General features: G+C 36.7%; 1 protein-coding gene across 1 annotated transcript; it reads right to left on the reverse strand.

Annotated features, from left to right (window-relative positions):
• Positions 1-1973: 1973 nt before the first annotated feature.
• Positions 1974-26422, reverse strand: LOC138306672 (mucin-2-like). The gene is made up of 2 exons (XM_069247116.1): positions 26213-26422; positions 1974-13885 (listed from the first exon to the last, which is right to left on the reverse strand). The coding sequence occupies exons 1-2, from the start codon at positions 26291-26293 to the stop codon at positions 3023-3025; spliced, it is 10944 nt and encodes a 3647-aa protein (XP_069103217.1). The 5' UTR covers positions 26294-26422; the 3' UTR covers positions 1974-3022.
• Between the last annotated feature and the right edge of the window lie 270 nt (positions 26423-26692).

Below are 26692 nucleotides of genomic sequence, written 5' to 3' on the forward strand. Positions count from 1 at the left end.
ATTATGTTAAAATACCTGTGATATCACTTTTAATGAAGTACAAAATATTAATATAATATTATATATTTTCCTATAATCATTTCCGTCAGGGATTGGGTTCGAAAGACTTTTTTCATAAGTAAAAAGAAGAAATAGAATATGCATTTGAATGATATACCTGCAATTCGTTTGGTAATTTGTATACAGTAGTAACAATAACAAAATAATTTGAGTAGATTAATTTAGACTGATGGCATATAATAAAAATGCTTCCCAAGCTGAATTTTTATTCAAAGGATGCTTTAGTTATATTCAAAAAGAAGACGATACCATGGTAATAGCATCTGAAATACGCTTCGGAGTGTCATACGGTACATATATATCGCTGAGAGGTTGGTATACGGAGACTTATAATGGAATGAAAAGAACAATACAAATATATGTCAAGTAGAATGCAATTAATATTTAAAGTCCAAACCAATCAAGGATTAAACTCATGGAAAAACATCAAGTAGAAATATAAATAAGAATGATAAGTTAATAAATTATAGGAATCCAAAGTTACGGCATTACTTACGGTATAGTTGACTTATATAACGGGGACACAATTTTCCGATTTTCTTTCTGAAACCGATTTCCTTCCATTTTTTGAGTGTGTAAGGAGTTATCACGTAAATCACACATCCATACAATAACCATAGGAATTTCATCAAAAAAGATTGAAAAAGAATGCTCGAATAAATGAAGAGTCATTCAATATCTGTACTGATATGGACATAAGGACGTATTGTGCGCTCCCAACATACTGGCCTGAATATGTATTTTTAGATTTCGTATACCTTTTTCAAGTTAACTATTATAGCGTTTAAGTTTCAACAGATTTTAAATAGAACTCGACGCTATTTATCATTAACTGTTCAAATATAAAGATATATGAACCAATAACGTTGATAACAAGCCCAATTTAATACCCTCGTAAGGCATTAAAGATTCCAAAATTACATTTATATGCGCATATTGAGTTTTCTTAGCCTGAAATAATTCATAGTGTCTACACTTAGAAAAGCATGATAGTTTTAATTGAGGAAATTCAGGAATTGAAGTGACAGGTTTTGTGTCATTGAATAGAGAAAAATAAGGAACCATTCACTTCAATGGAATTTATATTGAACTGAGTCTAATCACATTACACTGCACAAAAAGTATGTATATACAGTGACTTGATCACTCGAACACTCTGATAAGTAGAAATTTCATCTCGGTCCCTTCTAGCTCGTATTAATCGAGTTTCACTATATATTGGCATTAGTCGATAATAATGGTCAAAGTATACTAATTAAAACCTAAATATTATACAGAATGTGTGTAATTTTAAACAATTTTGTGTAAAAGATAATAAGTAATATCGCAATAGACAACAATACGTATACCCCAGATAAGATGAAACGTATGTACAGTTACATAATGCAAGGCTATTCTATTGTTATTCCGTATTAGTACGCTATCTATCTATAGAATGTAGTTACGTTTCACAATCTGAATTCCTTACATAAAACACAATTATGCGGAAAGTATGTTGTCAAGTGAAATCATGTCCGAAACTTGTATTACTTTTTAGGAGTTTAAAAGCTAGTTTTTGTTAGACAGCCTAAACGCTCCAGATTAAGGTTTAAAGGGTGAAGTGATATCTGTAAATATTACTTTTATGTGTGATGTGATACATTCGAATGTCAATCAATCTGACTACTTATTAGCCATTGTAATATAGATGATCTTCCACTCATGACTATGTGATATAAAATTTATCAAACGAGTTCAGTAATTTGAAATGCCACGAGCCTTTGCATCCCGAAAAATATCCGTTGCAATATGCCCTATACTGAATGAAGTACTGATTGCGCATGCACCAAAAGCAAAATAAGCTATTTTATATTATTTTTTTGTGTTAATTAGACATATATATATATATACACGATTAAACACCTATTATTGTTCAAATGATGAATATCATTTATGCTCTGTCGGCGATGGAGCATCTTTAACGAGTTTGATAAATTTAATATAACATAGTAATGATTTTATTTATCATAATCATGACGTCAAATCTATATGTGACGTCACAATAGTGTTATTACAACATTTATGGCACGGCCGCTTGACATGGCTGGACGGGCCATTTATGGGATAAGCTATGATACACAAACACCAAGGGTCATATGTATAATCTTATTTCATTGATTTTCCTTACTCTCATTTCAACTCAAAAAAGAAAACCGACGCTCAGTAAGGAATACTTTGAGTTATTAGAATATGTATATAAAAGATCACAATATCAATATGTTTAAACGAAATCGAGAAATAATACAAGCGCCGCTTAGCCATGTACTATGTTCTGCCATACATGCCATTATATCAACCAAATGTATTTCAATAAATAAATATACAATCTATGGCAAGTACATGTACATTTAGGGGGAAATGGCTTATAAAAGTAGCAATTAAGCATCTTGATATTTCGCGATATTTTCATTTAATAGAATTATGCAATAGTATTAAATCATCACGACTTCGCCTGTATTACTCGCAGATACAATAAAAATAAATACATTTGTAGTTGTTCTTTCAGTTTAGCTGCATATTTATCACCGCGCCGTGTCCAACTGAAAAGTTTCAATGCACAAATCACATGTTCTGCTGTCTAATGCACATAAAAATCCATCTGATGAGTGAACTGACGAATCCCTTTCTAACATTCACTGCAGTGTTAACGTTCGGTTCAGAACTGTTTTAATATCACCGGGTTACTGAAAAGTCATCAATCACACCCATCTTGATATAATCATAAATAAAACACAGTAACACTGACATCAATTCGTCTTGTGTACTTACTTCTCCCATGGAAGAGTTACCTACGAAAGGTTTCAGTGAGTATTACTTATAACATGAATAGTTTCGCACTCAAACATCGACCTATGCTTCGTAGGGTAGTTATTATGCATATGAGATTGATTATAGTGGAAATGGTCCTGACCACACATACCGATCAATCTGGTCCTTCTGCCCCTTCTGCACCTTCACCATCCCCGCTGACACTCCTTCTACGGAAACGCCGTCCTCGTCGACGACGGAAGGCTGGTTCTCCCCATTGTGGTCCGATCGTCGTCCTTTCAGGGACCCAGTTACCTCTGTCTGGAGGTCCCCAGCCACGCCGAGGTGGTCTTTGGTCTCTATGCCAACTGTCGCGCCATGTACGCGGCGGAAGGGTTGTTGCCTCCCATGGCCGACTGGTTGGTCCAACTCGTCTTTGGAATCCCATGTGTTCTTCCCTGGCACCCCACGGGTCTCTTATTCCTCCTCCATGACCACCTCCAAACCGCCCACCGCCGCCAGCACGGACATCACCTCTCCATTTATGCTCTGGCGGTGGTGGCTCCGTCCTCGGTGGTCGGTTTTGCCACCATGGATCCATCCATCCTTTTTGTTGTTCATTATGACTAGAACTGCGGCCCCAAGCATCCATCGGATGCGGTTTACGCTCTGGTTCCATTGTTGGACGTTGTTCACTCTTTTTGAATGACGGTTGATCTCGTCTGTGCCATGGGTCTTTAACGTCATTAAATTTTGATCGTGGATCGTTTTGCGGTTCGTGGAATGTTGGCCGCGGATTGTTTTGCGGTTCATGGAAAGTTGGCCGTGGGGCGCTATGCGGTTCATGAAATGTTGGACGTGGAATGTTCTGCGGTCGTGGAGGATTATGTTGTTCATGGAATGATGGCTGTGGATCTATCCATTGTCGCGGTGGGGTTGGCCGATATCGTTGCATGTGCGGTGGTGACATTGTGGTAGTTGTAGGCAAGTCTTCTGCTTCTATTCTTTCACCTTCGGCGTCTAAAAGAGGAGCTTTCGTGGTCGATGGTTTTATACTCCTAATTTTGGCATCGATCAATTTTTCAAGTGAGGCAAGTAAACCTGTTATGCTAGAGGGTGTAGTGGTCTTTGGCTTGTTTGTTGTTGGAAAATTTGGAAGCAAAGACGTAAACTGTTCATATGAAATATATGAACTTGTTGGTGCCAATGTACTTGATGCAGTCGCAGGTCCAGGTGTTGCCATCTCAATTGTCGCAAGAAGAGATTGGAGTGCTTGTTCCATGCTTACCATACCAGACGAATGGCCGGTCAATGCTGATGATATAGCCGATCCAAGAGCCTCTTCCTTTGACTGAGTTGCCGTCATCCCACACGTTACATTACACGAACAAACAGAATCTATACAGGATCCTCTTGAGCACATGCCGGAACACCATTGTCCAATAGAAGGCATGGTATAAAACATACCTTTACCTTCACATTGAAACACTTTTTCACGTCCTCCACACGGACCAGTGACGGGTCCTGTTCCTGCCGGAGCTGCTATTTGTGGAGATGTAATGATCGTTTCTGGAGTGGTTGGTGCTGTTGTAGTTTCCGGGACTGTAGTAATGGGTGTTGATGTCGATGGGAATGCTGTTGTAGCAGTGAATGGAGCTTGTGATGGTATTATTGCATTCAGCGTTTCTCGTACCTCGTGTTGAACTAGCTGCATCAATAGAGATTTAACATCGACTGTCGTGCCCGGCGTGGTAGGGATAGGGGTAGTAATAGGTTCCTGTGTTGCAGTGGGTGCTCCGACTTTATCCGCTACATTAAATCGACCGGTTGCCTGATTTGTGTTTGGATAATGAGAGTCCGAAACCGGTGTATGAGTTGTAGTATGTGGGATATTTGTTTCTAACGACGCAGACTTGTGATTGAATGACCAGCTATCTGTTTCCCCTATTTCTGTTGGTGTAGAATACCTATCCGGTGTGTTGCGATTCATGCTTTCATCCTGTGACATTACAGATCCCCGCCGTCTCGGATCATTATTAGGAGTAATAGGATGTTCGCTATGATGAGAACCTTGTGTTGGCGATTGGGTAGTCTGGGAGGGAAACCAGCTATGTTCAGACGCTTTTGTTGGAGTTGAAGGGGTCGTCTGGGAACTGAACGAAAAGCTATGTCTTGACGTTGGTGTTGGTCGTGTGGGAGTCTGAGAATTGAACATAGGACTCTGGTGTGAAGGCTCTGTTGGCGACGTAGGAGTCTGAGAACTGAACGAAAAGGTATTTCCTGATTGCTGTGTTGGCATCACGGAACTTGGATTCAATATCACACCAGGCTGGGACTGTTCTTTTGGTAAAACTTTGACATGTCCTTGGTGGCTATTTGCTCCCCTAGCAGACGGACTCTCTGTTGGTCGTGTTGTATGAAGTTTCATTGTTGCAAATAAACTTTGAAGGAAACTCTTGATTTTTGTAACCGGTGGATTTGTTGTAGTGGAAATCATCGTTTTTGCGATGTGGTGTTTCTTCACTGGGTTTATTTTATTATTTTGGTTAATCCATGATGAAAAACGTGCTGGTTTGTTATTTGCTCTTTGAATGTCTTGTGGGTTGGGTAAAGCATTTTGCATTTTCTCTCGTTGTCCATTGTTGTTATTTGTAGCAATAATCGACGAATGAATATTGTTGTGTTGCTTGATATCCGATCCTTTCCGTTGTTGTTGTTGTTGTTGTTGTTGGGTTTTGTTTATTCGCGTCCGTCTTGTTCCGATGTGAGTACCAGCTTGGAACCTGAATTCCTGGAGAAGAGGTTTCTGCTCTTCCGCTTTTGATTTAGATCCTGACTGCCATTCTGACTGTGGTATGGGATGATTCAAATGGGACTGTGACCGTCTTTGCCATGCATTATCATTTTGATGTTGATGTTGCTGCAGTGGTTGCGAACGTGATGTTTGGTGTTGATTTTGTTGTTCGTTTTGGGTTGGATATTGTTGCTGCTGCTGGAAATTGTCCTCTTGTTGTTGATTCTGTGTCTGTTGTTGTGGATAGTTAAATTGTCGTAAGTGATGATGTGATTGTTGACGATGTTGTTGTTGCTCTTGGCGCGATGTTTTATCCTGTTGTTTATGACTCCGCTGTTTGATCTTTATTTCCATTGCTTTTCCTTGTTCTTCGTGGTGCCTGGCATTGTTAAACTGTGACTGGGCGTTTTCGTGAGGAATTTGTTCTTGTTGATTGAATGTTTGGTGATTGCTACTTTCTGATGGTACTTTACCTGATACAGCGGACGTTTTCAGGTGACGTGGTTTTAACGACGAGTGGTAAGTTTTCAAAATTTCATCGTCAGATTTGATCTTCGTTTCACCAATATTTTGGATGATGCTGGCTACTGGTTGATACAATGCAGATTTCAATAAAGATTCATCGCGTTGTTTTGGTGGTTTGCCTTGATAATACTTAAAAGCATCCTCTGAAATTGCATATGGAGCTGTATTGAACTTGAATACATCTAACTCACTATTGGCGTTAACAACAGGGACGACCGTCTGTGAAGTAGTGACAAGATCAGCTGTCTTGGAGACAGCTTTTATTGAAATCAATTCAGCCGTTGTTGGTATTGTTATATCATCTGTAGTTGTTTTGAATATCTGAACCGCTTCAGTTGATATACTCGGACTAACAACATTATTAGTTGTTGTTAGAGGAGTTGTAATATCTTCCATAGTTGTTGTTGGAAAAGTAATATCTTGTGTAATTTTTGTTGGAATTGTAACCTCTTCCGTCGTTGTTGTTGGTGGAGTTGTAACCTCGTCCGTCGTTGTTGTTGTTGGAGTTGTAACCTCTTCAGTTGTTGTTGTTGTTGGAGTTGTAATCTCTTCAGTTGTTGTTATTTGATTTGTAACCTCTTCAGTTGTTGTTGCCGTTGTTGTTGTTGGAGTTGTTATCTCTTCCGTCGTTGTTGTTGTTGGAGTTGTAACCTCCTCCGTTGTTGCTGTTGGAGTTGTTACCTCTTCCGTCGTTGTTGTTGGAGTTGTAACCTCTTCAGTTGTTTTTGTTGGAGTTGTTAACTCTTTCGTCGTTGTTGTTGGAGTTGTAACCTCCTCCGTTGTTGTTGTTGGAGTTGTTACCTCTTCCGTCGTTGTTGTTGGAGTTGTAATCTCTTCAGTTGTTGTTGTTGGAGTTGTTACCTCTTCCGTCATTGTTGTTGGAGTTGTAACTTCTTCCGTCGTTGTTGTTGGTGTTGTAACCTCTTCAGTTGTTGTTGTTGGAGTTGTAACCTCTTCAGTTGTTGTTGTTGGAGTTGTTACCTCTTCCGTCGTTGTTGTTGGAGTTGTAACTTCTTCCGTCGTTGTTGTTGGAATTGTAACTTCTTCAGTTGTTGTTGTTGGAGTTGTAACCTCTTCAGTTGTTGTTGTTGGAGTCCTTACCTCTTCCGTCGTTGTTGTTGGAGTTGTTACCTCTTCCGTTGTTGTTGTTGGCATAGCCTCTTCCGTCGTTGTTGTCGGGGTTGTTACCTCCTCAGTAGTAGTTGGAGTTGTTACCTCTTCCGTCGTTGTTGTTGAAGTTGTAACCTCTTCAGTTGTTGCTGTTGGAGTTCTTATCTCCTCAGTTGTGGTTGTTGGAGTTGTTACCTCTTCCGTCGTTGTAGTTGGAGTTGTAACCTCTTCCTTCGTTGTTGTTGTTGGAGTTGTAACCTCTTCTGTCGTTGTTGTTGTTGGAGTTGTAACCTCTTCTGTTGTTGGAGTTGTCAGTTCCTCCGTCGTTGTTGTTGGAGTAGTAACCTCTTCCGTCGTTGTTGTTGTTGGAGTTGTAACCGCTTCCGTTGTTGTTGTGGTTGTTTGAGTTGTAATAAACTTTTCTGTCGTTTTTGTTGAGTGAATGCTTTCAGCATTTTGCCTTTCAATGTTTGCAATGCTGTTAACATCTCCGTTGTAAATTGATTTATTTGTTGCTGTTTCAACAGTTTTTATATCCTGACGAATATTGTGAAGAATGCTCATTGTAAGCTGATCAAAGTCTATAGTTGCCTTTGTTGAGGATTCCTTCCTTTTCGGGGTTGTTGTCCTTATATCATCATATGTCACCTTCTTCTGTTTAGATTGCTGTGCATTACCAAATGATGTTGCAGCATTCTTTTTATTTTCGTTTTTGTTCTGCTTTTTCCAATTAGTTTTCTCGCGCTGCATTACGGGCGAAAAAAGGTCGGGCATACCTTGTTTGAAATTGTGCTGATTGTTCTCAATGCGCTTTCTAAAATGGTTTATCGATAATCTGGCGTCATCATACAACTTAGGTGGTATGTCGTCAAGTACGCCTGGATGCAATTGCCCTTTCTTTCCATGTTGATCCGATGTACTTTCAACTTTGGCAATTGTTTTTTTCTGTTGACTTGGTTTGCCTGACGAGTTCCTTACATCACTTTGTTGTCTAACCGTCACGAGCCCGGGTAAATTGACAGGTAAACCAACTATTCTTTGATCTGGTGCCCGTGACTGGAAGTTTGTATATTTTCTAAGAACCGAATTCCGTCGGAATGCCATCACTGGTGGAAGTGGTGTAGTACGTGTTATTGGGTTGGGTACAGGGGCAAGCTTCTCTATACGCTGCTTTCTTTCACGTTGACTCTGTGGAATCCGGTATCTTCGAGATCCAAGGGAGGTAATCCGTCGCTTGTCTACCGCCATTATTGGTTTTTTCCGGCTAATTTGCTTACGTTTAGTTGTTGTTTTCTGTTTATTTGCTTCTTGTTTAATTTGAGATAGTCTTGATGTTGGTATCTTCAGTGTTCTTTGAGGGATAACATGATTTCTCTTCTGCAAGTTTGTTCTTTTTCTAGATACAGTTGTGACGGTATCACTGCGACTCAAAGCTTTTGGTACATGTTGGCTTACGTCAAAAATTGGTTTTGACATGTGGCTAAACCGTTTGTTTTGATTGATATCTATACGACTGGAAAGTCCAGCAGAACTAGATAGTTGTTTTCTTTTCTGTGGTTTCACTGATTTCTTTTCAGAAACCGTCGGTGCAAACAAATTCATTAATATTGGTATCCCCGTAGCCATATTCCGTTTCCTTACCCGTGTACTACGGGGTTTCCAAAAGCTACTAGAGAACCTTGGTCTGACTGATTTCTTTGTCCGTTCTAATAATTTCCTTGGTACATCTATAACATCATTATAGCTGGTGTAGTACTCGGCAGTTGGATCAGGATACACGTTTTCAGACATTTTGTTCGATGTGGATTGGAGTAAGGAATGTGTTGTGTCATTGATATCGGTTGTTGATATATCTGAGTTTTGCCTTTCTATCATTGATTTTTGTAAAACATTTGTTACATTTTCATGCATTGTCGTATTAAAAAGTTCGGTGGTTGGATATGTGACAGTAGCTGGGAATTCCAATGGTAGAACTGTTCTGAATTCATCTGGAAATGCTGGCTCGCTTGATACTTTCTTCTCCTGTGGATAGTTTGGAGAGGAACTGCCTGATTGATGATCTGCTGTCGACGATTCACCAGTTACTGGTAATGATAATAGGCTATCTGCAGAAAATCGCGTCGCGGAGCGCGTAGATGCGTCTATAGGTGGTATATAGGAATCAGGAGAGGAGGATGCAATGATGTTAGTACGGACCCCATTCGCCTCTTGATTAATGGTGGAATATTCAACATTACTCACCTTCGGTTGAGTCTCTGATGGCTTTCCTTGCATGTGAGTCATCTCCTTCTGTGTGTTGGACAGATGATCAGGGTTACGCCCATTATGTTGCGATCTCTCTGGTTTGGTTTGACGGAATAGGTTTGCTCCGGAAAATCTATTTGTTTGGATCATTCTTGGCCCACTTGATGGCACAACAGCCGGAATGTTAATGGTTTTGACGACATTTTGATGTTTCCCAACATGAGTTGTTTTTCGCATTTCAGATGACATTACCACAGCTTGGTCTTTAACATTATCCACCTTGAAACTGTCGCTATTTATCAGAGTGTTTGGACTAACAACTGTGTCTTTTGCTGTCGTTCCGTGATAAATACCTGGTCTGGCGTTCATGCTGAGAAATACTTTGTCGTTGGATTTCATTGGTTCTAATGGTGAGGAAATGATATGGTTTGGTGAGGGATACATTACATTCGGCGCCTGCGACAATAAATGAGCTCGGGATAAATTAAGTGTCTTTGTGTTTTGGGCCTTCTGTTGTTCTGTCGCTATTTTAATGTTTGTTGCTGGTCTATGCCTTCTTGTCGGAGCTGACTGTGAAAGTTGATTTTTATTTCCATTAATGTTTTGCTCGTTTTGCTTACCATTCAAATATTTGCTTAGTGTATTTAAAATCTCATGATGTTTAGATCCAGTCAATGCTTGTACGAGTTTATTAACAATGGCTTCTTTTTCAGATTTTGGTGGCTGGTTAGTAGAATCGACAGCCATAGTGGATTTCTCTGCCTTATTTACGAAGTGTCGTGCAGTTTGTGTTTTGGGAGTAATATGAGTTGTATCCATAGGCTGTCGTGATGATGACGGTTTTGTTGCTGATGGAGACATTGAAACAGCGTTATTTTTATACTTGCCAAAACGTGTGCCTGTGGATTGAATGTCCATTGGAATCACCTTCCATCCGTCTTCAGCAACATTTTGATTATTAAAGTCATTCTGAAGTTTATTCATACCGTTGTTTAAACTATTTCCCTGATCCTGCATGTTCGTATCTCGTGAAAATCCTCCAATAAGTTCTACGTTTTTCGGTAAGTTCTTTTCTGTCGGTGTATTGTAGTTTGTTGACGGTGTAGTTATCTTGCCTATCATAAGCGAGTCTAATGGATGTGGTTTGCGTTTCTCCTGGAGCCTACGTGGATTTGCGTTATTCTGAACAAAGACATGGTTGGGAGAATCTGCTGGAATCTTTGATGGTCTCTCAGAATATGACAGAAAACTCATACCTCCGTGCATAGCATGATTCGCCATTTTTGTTGTGGGTTTAGCCTGATAATCAATTACATGGCTGCCTTCCTGTGTTATCAGTGAAGGATCTGTAGGTCGCAGAACTTGTTTTGTAGTTAAAGAAGGGGCTTTTGTCACAAATGGTATTGATCTCCATTCTTCATTTCTTGATTTCATTACTACTCTCACATTCTCTGAAATTCCCGCAGCAGTTAATGACTTTTGTATTGAAGCTCTTACTCTATCCACCAGGAGTTCGCTGGGTGTTGGTTTGACAGTCGGAGGTTGAATTTCGTTTTCATTCGCTATGACAAGTTCTACATATTTGTCGACTCCGGCCGATTTCAGTGCCCTGTTGATTGATGATTTTATTTTTATCAACATCTTTTGATCACTAGCCGACGGTAATACTCCTTCATTGTGGGATCGTTTATGTGCCTCCGGTCCCATTCTAGCAACGCCACTCCCATGCAATTCCTCTTGGTAGGATGGCTGGAACTTTTTGCTGTTTAAGTATGAAACATCCATTTCCTGCCATGAACCTGGAGCTGTAGGTCTTGTTTCATGTTTATGCTGGTTACGCACAGTGTTGAATCGCGGTCTTCCTTCCATCGGTATTTGGTGAGGTGGTGGGCGTGTCATTATGACAGTGGTGGTAGTTGGTGCTGGAGTTGTAGGCTTGGCAGTTGTCACTCCTTCCTTTTCTTCATTCTTTTTATGACTTTCCTCCGAAGGTTTCACAGGATCAGGAGCGTCTGTTGTATCTCCATACATCATTTCCTGCATCATTTCTGGATCCATATATCCCATCATTCCCCCAAACATTCCCGCCATTGGACTTCCAATGTGACTCATCATAGCCAATCTCTGTTGTTCGAAAGGATCGACTACTCTGTGATGTTGCATCATGTTATGCATAGGTACAATTGCCGGTTGTGAACTGAATGGTATTTGGTTAACTTGTACAGGCTGAGTTTCAGCTGTTGTCCGAGCTTCATGAGCTTTAAGCATAGACATCACATTCGTCAACAGGGAAGCAGCTGACGTAGGAGGAACCGGTACCGTGGGAGCAGGTACTTTTTTCTCGTGCGCTTGCAGGAGTTCAAGAATTTGGTTTAAAGGTGCTTGTGTGGTAGTTGTGATGATTTCTGGTGCGGCCGTTGGTGAGCCAACGATTGCTGATAGTAACCTTTTGATAGCCTTCATCTGTTCTTCTTGAGTTGTAGCTGTCCCGGTTCTAATAGATTCCTTCTCTCGGTGTTGCGAAAGCATTTCTTGAAATTTCGACAATAAGGAAGGTTCCTCTGTGGCAGCCGTTGCGTTTGTTGAATTGTTTTCCTTGATATCACTAGAAGTAGGTTGATGTGTTTCAGCTGTTGTGAGCGGTGCCTTTGGTTTAGGACTTGGAATTTGTGCAACAGTTTGTTGTTCGGTTATTGTTATCTGTGTCCCTGAAACTTCTTTTGTAGGTGAAATATGCGTTGGTTCTGCAGATGATGAAGGCAATGTATCTGAAGTGCCTGTTTCTAGAACTGTTTTAGCTTCAGATGTTTGGGTAGAAATCTTTTCACTTGCTGATGTTGTTGGTACCTCCGAGGTTTCTTTGGTTGGTGAAATTTTAGAATTGACAGCATGTTCAGAGGTATGTACTTCAAGAGACATTTTGGAAGGAACTATGTTATGAACTGTTTCTGGAGAAGTCTCCTTTTTCGTTTGCGCTGTTGATGACGGGGATTGATCTACCTTTACTACAGCTAAGGATGCTGTTGATGACGGGGATTGATCTACCTTTACTACAGCTAAGGATGCTGTTGATGACGGGGATTGATCTACCTTTACTACAGCTAAGGATGCTGTTGGTTCTACCAATGTTGTTAATAGTACGTCGTTAGTGGATTTGGGTTCAATTTCCTGTACATAGGAAATGGGAAGGTTTGGTTCTTCCTGTGGCATCTCTTGTACAGGGCCTTCTGTAGGAACCGTTTCCTTTTTGGTATCTGCTGTTACCATTACTAAATCCGTAAGTTTTTGAGGTTTTTCTGTATGATAGACTTGTGGTTGCAAGGACGGGGATGCGTTGTTTTTCACTTTTTGTAACTCCAACTTGACTTCTGTCTCTGTGGTTTTAACTGGCAGCTTTGTCTTCGCATTTTCCTGTGTTACTTTTGGTTGGCTAGTTGATTTTGGCTTACTGATCACTTCAACAATATCATTTACCTTCCCGGTAGGAGTAGGGTCTGGCTTGGAACCTGCGCCAGGGTTATCAATGTCATACTCTGTGGAAGGTTTTCGTGAAGATGTGAGAAAATCCCGGAATGGCGTATTTGGCGCTCGGTTCCGTAAATCATTATCGGTCCAAGTAGGCGCTGTTTTACCGTCCGTTGCCTGTGATCCTCTAAAATCTGTAAAGGAATCCACTATTCCAATAGATCGCAGTGCTGCTGGCACACGTCTGCCATCGGAAGTTTGACCACGGATAGAAACTGGTCGTCTGCCTGCATTGGTAAGACGGGAAGACCTGTGCCGTAACCTTTCCTCGAACGAAGGCGAAAAACGAGAAGAAGGAAAAGATCGAGAACTGGAACTAATTACACTTGACATACTTTCACTTGCTCGCGTATGCGGCACACTGAATCGACCTCCGTCAATAGTCTCTGATGTTAAAGGCATTGCCATCCTGCCTGTGTTCCTCAATGGCGCACGGAGACGGCCATTCACTAGTAAGCGTTCAGCTGCCTCATTGATACGCCTGACTGAATCGCCTGGCATTTGAAGTTCACGACGTTGTGAGTTTGTAGACCTTGTTGAAGACTGAGTAACAGTGTCTGGTCTAAGAGCTGCGTCAATAGCTCGTATTCTAGTCTCTAATAGTTTCATTAGCCTCAATACTTGAGCTGATGTCATTTCCTCATATCTCACTGACATGCGCCGTATGGCTGCCCTGCCTTTCACGAGTGTTGGACTTCCGTTGTCAAGGATAAAAACCTTAACTCTGTCTGTACTTAAACTGTCCGCTAGGGATTCCCTCATGTCAATTAACCCCTGACGTCTAGCTATGGTGGAATCTGTTTTAGCTGTGGTTGAGGTTTGTGTCTTTGTTCTGCCTCTCTGGAAAGACAAAAAACAGAAGACAATAAGTCAACAATGACTTGGTTATTCATAAAAAAAACATTATTTACAGTTAATTGTGGTCTCTAATGAATAATGTGGTATATCTTTAATCAGTGGGGAATCTTATATCAATGATTCATACGATAGTCATCGAAGCTATTCCTTAATTAAATATGTTTTAGTGAGGTACATAGAACACCTAAGCTGTTACGTCGAACTAAATGTAAATCACATGATATAAAGCTTACACACCGACCCTACTTGTTGTGTAAATACAATTGATAAGTCCCCTCTTTAATCTAACGTACTTCCAATAGCAAGTTTGTGTTAAAATACCTAAGTCGATATGTTGAATCGTACATAATAGATATCATAATTTCTAATTTATAACACTATTTAGTGAGCACATGCTTTGCTTCTTGATCAAATTTATTTTAATTATTATAAAGTTTTGTCAATACCTATACATGTGATTTTTTGTTTTTCAATATTTTTGAATATATCTTTTCATATCTTATGTATCCAATGATATTCACCTATTTTTCATAAGGTACAGCGTATGCAAATAAAACAATAGAGAGATTATTCGTTAAAGTGATACTGTATATGTTATACTTGTACTGTTTGTACTGTGTAACCAGGCCTTGGTGACACGGATGCGGACAAATGACAGACAAATATGACAGCAATATGTAAACGTATGTAAAGTTACCACAAAAAGCCTACTGTCACATAGACTCATGGTCAGCCAGTATAATGCCAATGTACTCTTATATATAGGTCAAATTTGGGTTCGTGTAACCAAGTAAATGTAAATATTCAGAACACAAGAATCGTTTCGGAGAAGTATGGTGATTACTGAAGAGGATACAAAAGTATTGGGATACTGTGAATCACTTTATGTTTGAGCATTCGATGTTCTAGGTTTTTGTTATTTTCAAACCTCTTTGCAAAATACATAAATTCATGCCATGATCAAAAGACTCTTTCTGACAATCGTGCATTCATATAAAAGTTTTATACAATTATTTGCTACACATTTGAATTGTGTTCGAGTTCTCGTGTTTGAAACTACATGTATTTCAATTTCAACAAATATTATTTACAAAATACTGATAGTATCCTGAAAATTATTTTAAATCATTTTCTACGTAAAACGATCTGGATTATGTATTGTGTATGTAACATCATGGAACACCTGACATTGTACTAATATTAGCAGGTAGAATAAACATAAGAAATATAAGACATGGAGTGCTATCTAGTACTACCCAAGGGAATTGGACGTGTTTATTTATGTTTTACTACACAACTAATGGAAATAAAAGGTAATTATCATTCATTGAGATACGTAAAGATTTCACAGTGTTGCGATAATTTAGAACACACTATCCTTAACTAAACTTTATTATTTTATTACGTTTCATTTTATTGTAATCCCATTTGATTCCTCTCTATTTAGCATTATCATCTGATTTTTTTCTTTATAAATCATAAGGATATCGAAACCAGTAAGAGAGTACCTTGACCATATATCCATTAAAATTTTGAAATACCTGCTCTATTCTGAGTAAAATTCTCCTGCTCGACACCATAGGGCGTCTTAGTCCAAAAAGTATACCAGTGCGAGGAGCGTACGAAGGAAGGTTACAAAAAACACATTGGCTTTGCGGAGGATGTCATATTATCATAAATCAAGTTTTATTGCTGTAGTTTCTACTCATTTGATGAAGATAATTAACAAGAACCCATACATCTTATAGATAAATAAAAAGTTTAAACCTAGACGCTTTGGAACCAACCAACCCCCATGTCATATGTTTTTATGTTTTTTTCCTTATCCAAAATGAAGTTACAACCAATAGCATAAAAAACAATAATTTCATTATTCCTTTGTAATGGTCATGTATTCCAAAGTGAAAATTTCAAATCCAATAAAAAAAGACCATGTCGAAACATAGTAAGAAGTTATTATGCACAATTACTTTTCCTCTATCATCTTGCGCAATCGTGCTACAACATCAAAACAATATTACAATATATAAAGTATAGGTATATTACGTATAGAATCATAACTAAGTGTACCGTTATAACGATTCAATAGAAACACCCTTTTATGCATCATCCATAAAATCTGAAATCACACCATTGTTCATATTAAAATGTAATTACTGATATACTGGATTACTTTGCTTGTATATCTGCGGACAGCAATAATACAACTTTTCATTGCATGTCGGCTACAATCGGCAAAGCTTGGAATTTTTAGACATTTCGGAGCCTACCATAAAACTCGAAGAATTATTAATATCGTGTGTTAAACACAGTTTATACATAAATACTTCCATTGCTTCCAAGAATAGATGAGTAAAACTAAAATTAAAGTAACCTGTACTATGGCTTTATGCCATGTTTCCACAATGACATTTGGAAATCTACAATTTATTCATTGCTCTATATAACTCACTTTAGAACATACAAATCAATTATCTTAACATAAATATTTTAGTACATTTATCAATGTTACTACATTCAGACATATTAATACATTGAATAACAGATCGAAAATACCAGAACAAACTCGGATGAAAGTCTTTTCACTTTCTTTATAGCAGTATCCAAACCATAATTACACATACAGTGTAGGTCTTGTTATTTTGCAGTGAACTATTCAGGACCAATGACATCCTCAATTCTTCTGGGGGATATTTTCACTGACGCTATATCCGCCCCTGGACTATAGTAAAACTAAAGGTTCCGAAAAACACAGGTAATTTGATCCTTTTATGTACATCAACAAATCAAATAATGCAATACTGTGGTTAGTTGTGTTGCTTTGGAGTCGGGCTCTCTTTGCAAGAAAAAAAGAAGTCTCTACAAGCCTGTGATTGGTTTTCTCCTTAACTGTCTTAAGCTTTTCAATGCGATAGTAGGGGTGTAGATATCGTAACTGATCGTAACCCCTTGAGTATCGATGATGGTCCAATGTAAGTGGCCTTATCAAGTAGGTGGTCGTTCTACAGAGGTTGCCGCTAAGACATGTTGTATTGTATATACATGTACATATTTCAGTATGTAGAATGATATATAGCCATAAACGTATGTTGTCTGACACTAGTAAATACATCATGTATAAACAGCTATCACGTGTATAGTCGACCTTACCAACGTGTCGGGGCATAACATCTGTCAATTACTAACAGATTAATTATACAAATAATTCAATCAGAAATGTAAATCATTTTATATAACTCAATCACTCAGTAACCATCAGCGGCGTTGTCTTTTACTTAAATCAGAAGCGAAGGATAGAAGACATTGTAGAGCAGGGATATACTGGAGATATTTTACAAGTATACCGTGGACTGTATTGGGAATTACATCTGTATTTATATACATGTATTATTTATGATCAAATCGTTTGTTGATATCGACAATAAAACAATCATCATTATTTGTATTACGTGTGTGTCCATTTAACAAACAACAAAGCTTAGATAAGAATAGTATTCGTTTAAACTATCACGTTCGATATCTTAATTTAAAAACCCGGAAACTAAATGTGTTTCACTGGCCTACGAGTGACATGTTGTTGTTTTGCAAATTCCACAAACCGCGACCATATTTTGCAGGTTTTTCAACTTGGGATTTAACTTGTAAGAATGAGGAAATCTGCAAACCGTATGGTTCAACATACATGTACGGCATGCCACCTTCACAAACATGTACGTGATGGTCAACGTTGCAACCAAAATGACTTGCTACTGAACAAGGCACGCTATGTTGAAACACACATTTATATTTGCCAGTCCGCACGCTTGCGAGTAAACAGCTTAGATGTTGAATGTCGTATGCATAAGCTTCATATCATTTCAAACGTAATGTCGAGCCGCTAAAAGTCCACTTGTTTGGAAGGTGAATTATTTTTAATGTTGAATGTCATATGATCAGATGTACCCAAAATAAAAAAAAGTATGACCAAGTTCTTTTGATTGTCGACTGTCGGATGTAGGGCTGCCCGGCATACATAAATAAGGTAAAAAGAAACTGATCCAGCTTTGGATGTTAAATGTCAGATGACAAACTGCACGACATGCGCTGCCCGGTATAGGTGATATCCTGACATTACCTCAACACACTATAATTTATTACAGAAGAGTCAAACATTGTTTTAATGATACGTTACGCAATAAATATCATGGCCCAGTTGTCCAAACGACGATTAGGCAAATTACAGTCTAGCGACAGTTATCAAATCACGATGAAATAATGTATGGTTATAAGAATTTATACAAACTTTTATAAAAAAAACATCTTAAGAACCTTTTTTATACCTGCTTGCCGATTTTGTGAAGATATATTCAGCAACAATGCAGCAATTGAGAAAATTTATGAAGATTTTACTAATCATATGATTAAGATAATCATCCTTTGAAGAATCGGGCCTAAATGTCATCATAGTCACTGCAAGCTAATGCTTCATTGTACATGTAGTACGGTTTCTCACCGATTAAGATACTGAAACTTAACTGTTTTTTTAGTTTAATTTTCGCAAATTTCGTTATCACGGTCAGTTCGCGAACGTTTATATCCGCAAACTAATATTTTTCACAGTTGCAATGAAACAAATTGTCATTTCATTTTAAATCTACGAAACGCAATATACACGAATATGCTATGAAAAAAGATATCGCAAAATTTAGTATTTGTAATTGAAAAATGGTTTCCTACATTATAAATTAGATTAGTAAGATCAAATCACGAGAAAAGCAAATGTAGCATTCATGAATAGACACACTACAAATTCAGTTTTACCAACTTTGAAAAATAAATTCATTGTTAAAAGAAACATGATGCTTTCGTACTTGGATTACGCAATTCCAAATTAGCATATGCACAGCTGGTGAAAAATATGAAATGTATCAGGAAATATTACCTTTACAATTAGAAAAAAATTAATATTGATCTGAATTGCATGAGCATGTTTTTTTTCCATAGATTTGCCGAAAGTCTCACGCCCTATTGATTTTATAAAACTCATATAATAACTTAACGTGACAAGGTCAATACTTTCTTATTCTAATCAGTTCAAAAAATGTTAATATATATAGACATAGATTTTGAAACTCGTGAAAACATTAATGCTAATCTATCGGTGCATTAACTCAAATATGCGCGATATGCTAAAAGGAAAAAAAATCGATTTTCAATGCCTTTGATCTAAAAAGTATTATAAATCTTATAATATTCTTCCGGCATAGGTTTCTTTAATAAGGTGGCATATACCGCAACTTTCCAACTCCAAGGCTTCATTTTTGTTTCTCATAAATTAAAAGACGATTGCACAAAAAAACGAAATTATCATATACATTTTTGTAACAACACGAATATGTTTGCTTTTCTTCTATTTTGAATAATGATCTTTTTTCATTTTAAGTTTTCTACTTGTGGTATTCTGAATAACTCAAGTTTTGTTTTGTCTTCCCTTTTAAATCAATAACAGACTTGTTTTTTTTATAAATTACATATTCTGTTTTGTACATTTGACACGTTGTACATGTATAACTCATTTCGTTTTGTTTTTCTTATATCTTCATGGAGAGTCTGTCGCGTTAGATTGTTGAGTCCAATTTGTGCATCCAAAAATAATTATGGTAGTTCTGCATTAAAATTTAGTTGGTTGGTGCATTGTAAACACAGTTTTCAACATATCAAATACATTGTATACCTAAGACGTTTGATATCATGTAATTGTCATCTAGCACTAACAAACACTATATCTATGCTTATGTATTATATAATATCTGGTACAACAATGAGCTCTGGTTTAACCCTAAGGACATGTATTACCTATAAAGATATCATAATCACCATTCCCATCGGCAGGCCATAGTTGTTGACTTAGCAATAACGCCTCAATGACGTTTTACCTTGTTTTCTATCATATGTAGTTTTTATACATCTGTCAATACAGTGTTGCCGTCATCATTATGAAAAATGGGAAACAAATAGAATGTAAGGCTTATTTTGTTTTGTAAGTCTTGATTCGATATAAAGCAACGCGACCAATGTTTTACATTTGAAAGGGTTTTAAAAAAATGTTTGTAAATACAAATATATTTTTATCAGTTAAACAATATAAGGTTAGTGTTTAATAATGTTTAACTTGAATACCCAAGCATGTGTAAATAGTGGTGAAATATGTAGAATTTGGGGGAAAAACTGGCGTGTTTCGAATACATGATTTAAACAAAATGATATTTGAATCGAAAACAATTGTAAATGTAGTTAAACAATGTCAATAAAAAACCAACACTCAAATATACAACTTCAACTACCATATTGCTGTAAGGAATCGTATTAAGAATTATAAAACTTTTTTTTTTATAGTTTCGTGCCAAAATTAATATTGTATAACCGAACATGCTGCATATTTATCATTCACACATGAACAAAGAGGCCGAGTCGTTATTAATATTGTGCACGATGATTGAAGACATGCTATGCATGAGAAACTTACATGGGATTTTGGAATCGGTGCACGTGGCAAGCAAAAGGCAGACACTGGTGCTTAATCATTCTTTGTAGCACATCGTTCACACATACATGAACATTACATCATAAATGAACCTCCCTTGTATAACAAGTTTGTAATTTGTTAAGGTTACTACTCATAATTATATATCAAACGAAACAATTAGGGTTTACAGCTTTCTCGTTATGACAATTAATGAGCGCGCGTGCAATTATGCCATTTTTAATTAGTCACGTTCTAGGTGTTAATTAATTGCAATAAAGTGCAATTGCATACTTAAACGTCTATAGTATATACTATGAATCAAGAACATGACGTTTTTTGTCCTTTTACGAGAAATACTTTCTTTTTATTACAATATGTAAAAACCAGATCTAGTTTACGATTAAATGTTATACCTATAGACGTAACCGTTTTAATAAAGACATCGTTTCGATTAATGATCGAACTGCTGCGTCGACAACATTTACAACTTAGCAATATGATAGATCTATAATGGATGAAAAGTTTCATTTTTGTCTAGAAATATCGTTATTGATATACTTACCTTATATCTGTGTCCAAACAATAATTTGTTACCGATGTAAGGTTTAAAAAAAAAATCTTCCAATATTATTTCAAGAATTCTTGGAATTTTACGGTCATTGGTTTATATTAAAGCACATGGTTTACTCAATGTAATATATTACACTTGATTCCAAGACGTGCTTTGTGTAATGGCAATTTTGGATAGAACATTTCTTTCAAAATTTCAAAATCTTATATTTTTGTGATTGTGTTTATACCAAAATGTAAAATACTTATATGAGAAAGTCTTAGACAATACTATGATATTCGTCGGTATTATTTATACCATTAGACATGTACAGATATTCTTACATGATATGTATATTTTTTTTCTATTTTACTTAAACTATTAGACATGTAGGGTCAAAGTTCACACGAGATTAACCTCGCGGATGTGCATGTCAAGAAGTAGTCCAAGCGATATTCATAAACACTGAAACAATAGATATGTTTAGGGCCAGCGGTCATTTCGCAGTTAGTTACCTGACTCATGAGGGCGGACTTAAATTTGTCCGTTATGATAGATAGGTACAACATGACATTTACAATATTTTCTTAGAACATAAAGGTGATAAGTGATTGTTTACCCCCGGTAGGTGAGGGTTTCTGACCTCCGCTGACACCACGTGTGGATGACCTAGAGCACATCATACTATTTCCTCCTCGGAATTCCCTGACGGAGCATCACGAATACAAGCATGCATCTGTCATGTTTGTGAAGTTTATGCTTTGTTTAAAGAAAAACAAATGTTGCATTTTTAATTTTATGGGAGTTGGTTTTATATGCTAGTTAAAGGAGATTATAGGATTATTTTTGATTCTTTATTTTTTCACTGTCTATGTAAATGAGCAAATGAAACTTATCAAAATCAAAATAATGAATGTCATCAGTTTATACTTTCAAATACTAGTTTTATTTTAAATCTGACTTTCTGATTGGCAGATTCTTTTTTGAAAAAATCCCAGAATTGCGCAAAAACCCGACGTTATCATGACGACACAATAGAGACGTCGACGGTGCGTATTGATTTAAAAAAATAACCCATTTGAAAATCAATGGAATCGTACTTTTGGCGTATTTCGTATTATCGAGGTGTCTGAAAAAATAATTATAAGCATTGATGTAACTATGTTTTAACTTCATCGGGGAATTTGCCAAGTTTTGTGAGAATAAACGGATTCACACAGTTTGCAAACAAAATATCTTTCATACTCCAATGAAGTTAACAAAAGTTATGCTAAAACAAAGTTAAAATTTTTGTTACTACTAGAAAATTACAAATCAATTTTGGTTTTAGTTTCGTGGTTAACGCCGTTCGTTGTGATACATATGTTTTCATGGTTTTAGTTAATTTGCACTAGAAAGGCTTTGCTTGAAACCGACGAAAATTGCTTTATATCTAAATGACTTCGTGAATAAAGGGAAACTATTAAGGACATTAGTTTGGGATACGCCCGGTAACAGTTTATTCAAATAGGCAGCGAAAGTGACATATTTTCGTTTACTTTAAACATAATTTCACTGCCTCCCACCAAGATATGCATTATTCTATTTACATAATGCTTTTCACATAATACAGAAGTTGTGCGTCAGCTCTTCCAGATTTGATTGCAAATAACCATGCGTATATTCAATTGCAAACTGAGAAATTTAGGTATTTCAAACAGCAGCGTATGAAATGTGTTGATGAAGAAATAAATACGTGTTAATTTGAATACATCAATGACTTTATTAAATATACCATTCCGTAATATTTATAATGAAAATTGCGAAATGTGTATGCTAATGTCACAGAGCGTGTCTTTGAATGTCAGGTACACCTGGTAATGTGTAATTAACACATATTAAAGCTTTTTTTTACATAACAATTACCATGTCATCGTACCGACATATTGTTAGTGCAATTGCTATATCACAGTATAGAAAGAAAGATATGCAATAAGAAATCTGTATTCATATTTATATAATCATATGTTAACTGATGCTTTTTAAACGTGTAAAATAGATGCATCATAAAGGTTTTGTTTGATGTGCCATCGAAGATAAGAATGTATCTAAGATGTGTTCATAAGAAACATTGATTAAGGAAATAAATAACATGAATTAGATCATTAGATAATATCCGGACTCGAGATATATTACTTACTCGGGTTGATAACGCACCGTATCCACCTGAAAATAGGTCGATAATTGTATAATAATGATTTCCAGGTAAACAAAGATGTCTTTTCCCTCTCAGACTTAAAAATACTCCGCATCTCATACTAATATGATTAGGATATCACTCACTTACACAGGGGAGATATTTGATTTAACGTACATTTTGTAAGTGAGTGAATCTTCAGCGTAGGGTGTGACCGTAGGTAAATATATCCTTGTAAAGGTTACATGGGGCCAAACAAGGGTTCAACCGGGGTCACACACCTGGGACAACTTTACATGTATGCTGTATGAACAAGACAGGAGACACACATGTATCTGTCACTATTTGCCGATGTACCGATGTAACGCTTGTGTAGATTTGGTTTACCTCCCCCAGAGACAACGGCTGGACATAATAAACAAGCTTTACAGAAAGTATTTACAGTAGGAATAATTTTAGTTTGAATTATTCTGTATTTGCACATTACAGAGTTATTTGTCATTGTGGGTAGGTATTGATTGTGAGTGTTCGAATGTAACGTCATATTTTGAGAAAACTGCGCCCACAGAATGGATAACTACCTACAAAGCAAGTCTTGAATATGAAAAGACGGAATAATCATATTTTCAAATTGCGATATTTGTCCAGCTAGCTCGAAAGTTACATGACTTTTTAACAGAGCAAAATAAAAGTTTTGATTAATGTCTTTCCATTCCAAATGTGCATCGATAGCATACTCTGAATATCAACATTTAATAAAACTTCAATCATTACAAAAATGAAATGTTATATACATACACTGTACTTGTTATGATTGTGGTATGATAGAACAATCAAACTACCACACATATTCTGAATTTAGGAGTTTCCTCTGTATTCCTCTTTAAAGTGTTATTCCAATAATCCACAAAAAGTTTTATTACAAGCAAGTTCTTGGGAACATATTGTCGGGGTAAGGTATTTTCAGATTTACTTGTGATTGTTCTGAGGTTTCACTTGTTTATGTATAGGTTGAACAATTTCACTATGATATCGCAATCGCAAAGTGAAGTATTGCAAATATTATTACAAAAACAAGTAAAATGGCAATTGAAATTGCATATTGGATTTCGAAGCTGGCATCTCAAGATATACGCTGTATAAAATATAGCCATTTGATTACTTGCTGTTTAGTTCCTGTATGTATTTCCTACTATCATTAATTAAATGCACGTGGAAGCTATACACATGCCATCACAGCAGACGGAAGTTAATGCACTTTTGACAGGCATTAACTTTAGAAATTGCAGTATAAAATTAAAGTATTGGGATATTAATTATTTAATTGTCCGTTACATTACTCCATTATAAACCGAACAAATAAAGATTATTATCTCTACAAATGTACGGACCTAATATTAATCAGATGTAAATTTAAAACCCATATCATACTATAAAAAGTGATATGCTGACTGATTAATAAGACATCGCGACGGAAATTACGTACATCGTTCGCCAGGAATCAATTAATGAACTTTCACTCAATGCATAAATCTTAAGTTTATTTTGTTCATAATGCATGTATGTTATATATCAATCTTACTTTGACATCAAAACAGTACTGATCATTTCATCAACATACATCTTCCCTCCCGAACCTCGCCACTGCAGTAATTAGATGCATATACAATGTTATAAACTTGACGGAGATTAATGCGTTTCATTTGAGGTACATTAACATGATGAACCAAGTATGTTGGGATGTCAGGTTGAAGATGGTATCCTGGGCGTTAGACCTTACTGTGGTGATATATTAACAACTACAGAAACAATCGATGCACTGTGAGAACCAAATTATGGTCAACTCTTAAGACGCCTGCCATTAATTTCGAATGATCATTCTGATATATAAAAATATATACAAGAACTCTAACAGTGGAATTATTCGCGGTGTGGATATTTCCTCGTATTTTGCGTTCCTTCAATCTTCACGAATATACCAATATATGAGCATATATTATCGAGTACATATACTACCATTTAAAAGATCGGTCGAAAGGGTCTCAGCGCGTAAATCATCACACACGAACAGTTTGAAGACTGATTTAGAGTAAATATTCACATTTACAGTAAAAGAAAGTCACAGAAAAAGATATTGGGAGTTTAAAATTTAACCATTGATAGTAAACAATTGGTTCATTTCGTTGCGTACGTGATGAAAAGAGGAAACAACTATTGCCAAAACATCATAGCAATATGTCTGGACGAAAATACTTACAACACACTCTTTTATAACTAATTTAAAACTATTTAATAAGACTAAAAGCTACGAGCAAACGTGTTTTTGCTAGCACATTACATAACAACAATTTCTAGGTAAACTACATAATGGACATGAAACATCACCAAAGCACCAGGAGCCAGGATCATGAAACAGTCTTAGACCTAACTGTTTGCTTAGCCAATCAAAAATAACGTAACCTTTTGTTACGTCATTTGTGATTGGCTAAGTCTCAACTTAAGACTATTTCATGATCTTGGAGCCAGAATATTTTCTATTGTGTAAACATTTGGTGCAACACTTTAATTGCATTAAATCAAATCGGGTTTTAAATGTCAGCTGAGCCAAGTAGACTTTTCTGATGCATTGTTGATGTAAGATTTTGACTGTAAAAGTTCAAAAATATAAATAAAAACTTTGAGCGAATAAGACTAAATTACTAATTGAATGGTTTTAATTTTATATATTACGATTAAGGACGGGATTGCTAGAAAATATGATGCTTAAAAAGTTTTTTTGCTTTATTTTTATATTGTACATAAACTGTTTGCAGTATTTTTTTTACATTGCTTTGTAATATGAATGTTTGAATGTCTTGAATGTTTTTTCTTGCAAATGTCTTAGCCATAAACGTATCCTTTAATATACCAAAGTATACACTACACGACTAGAGTTAGTGATTTTAACAACAGCTTCTTTCTCTCCGGGGGTAAACAAATATGCCCAGAAAAAAACCCCGAATTATGAAATTATTAAAAAGATAATGTTAAAATTATGCGAATATCAAAAAAAGGATATAAGATAATTAATTTACTTACTCGTCTGCTTCGTCGGCGACTCTCGACTCCCGATAAAACTAAAAGAGCTAAAATCACCAAGAATGTCCATTTCGAAAACATGTTTAGGATATAATGGAGTGATAAACCAGAACTTAATCACTTTCTGTAATGTCTCTCTTAATTTTGTGTCGTTTTATCATGTATTTCGTCGGACATATTTAGCCTAGATTTGATGTCCCGCAAGCCATGGTCCACAGGTGAGAGACGTATTAAGTTCTAACAAGAGATTCAACACTTAATGAAAGTATTATCACTACGGCGGATTACCTATGCTCTCGTGACGTAACGCCGCCGCCTGGGGCGCCCCAAGGGGTATTTATTAACAAACAAGTTGTCGCGGAAGGCGCGATGTTGTGTTAGATGGCGATCTGACGTGGCGATGACCATAACGATGATTTAGAGGATAGATTTATGGTAATGACGACAATTGCCAGACGATGTAATAATGTGTGAATTATC

Source organism: Argopecten irradians, chromosome 13, assembly GCF_041381155.1.
Source record: "Argopecten irradians isolate NY chromosome 13, Ai_NY, whole genome shotgun sequence".
NCBI lineage: Eukaryota > Metazoa > Mollusca > Bivalvia > Pectinida > Pectinidae > Argopecten > Argopecten irradians.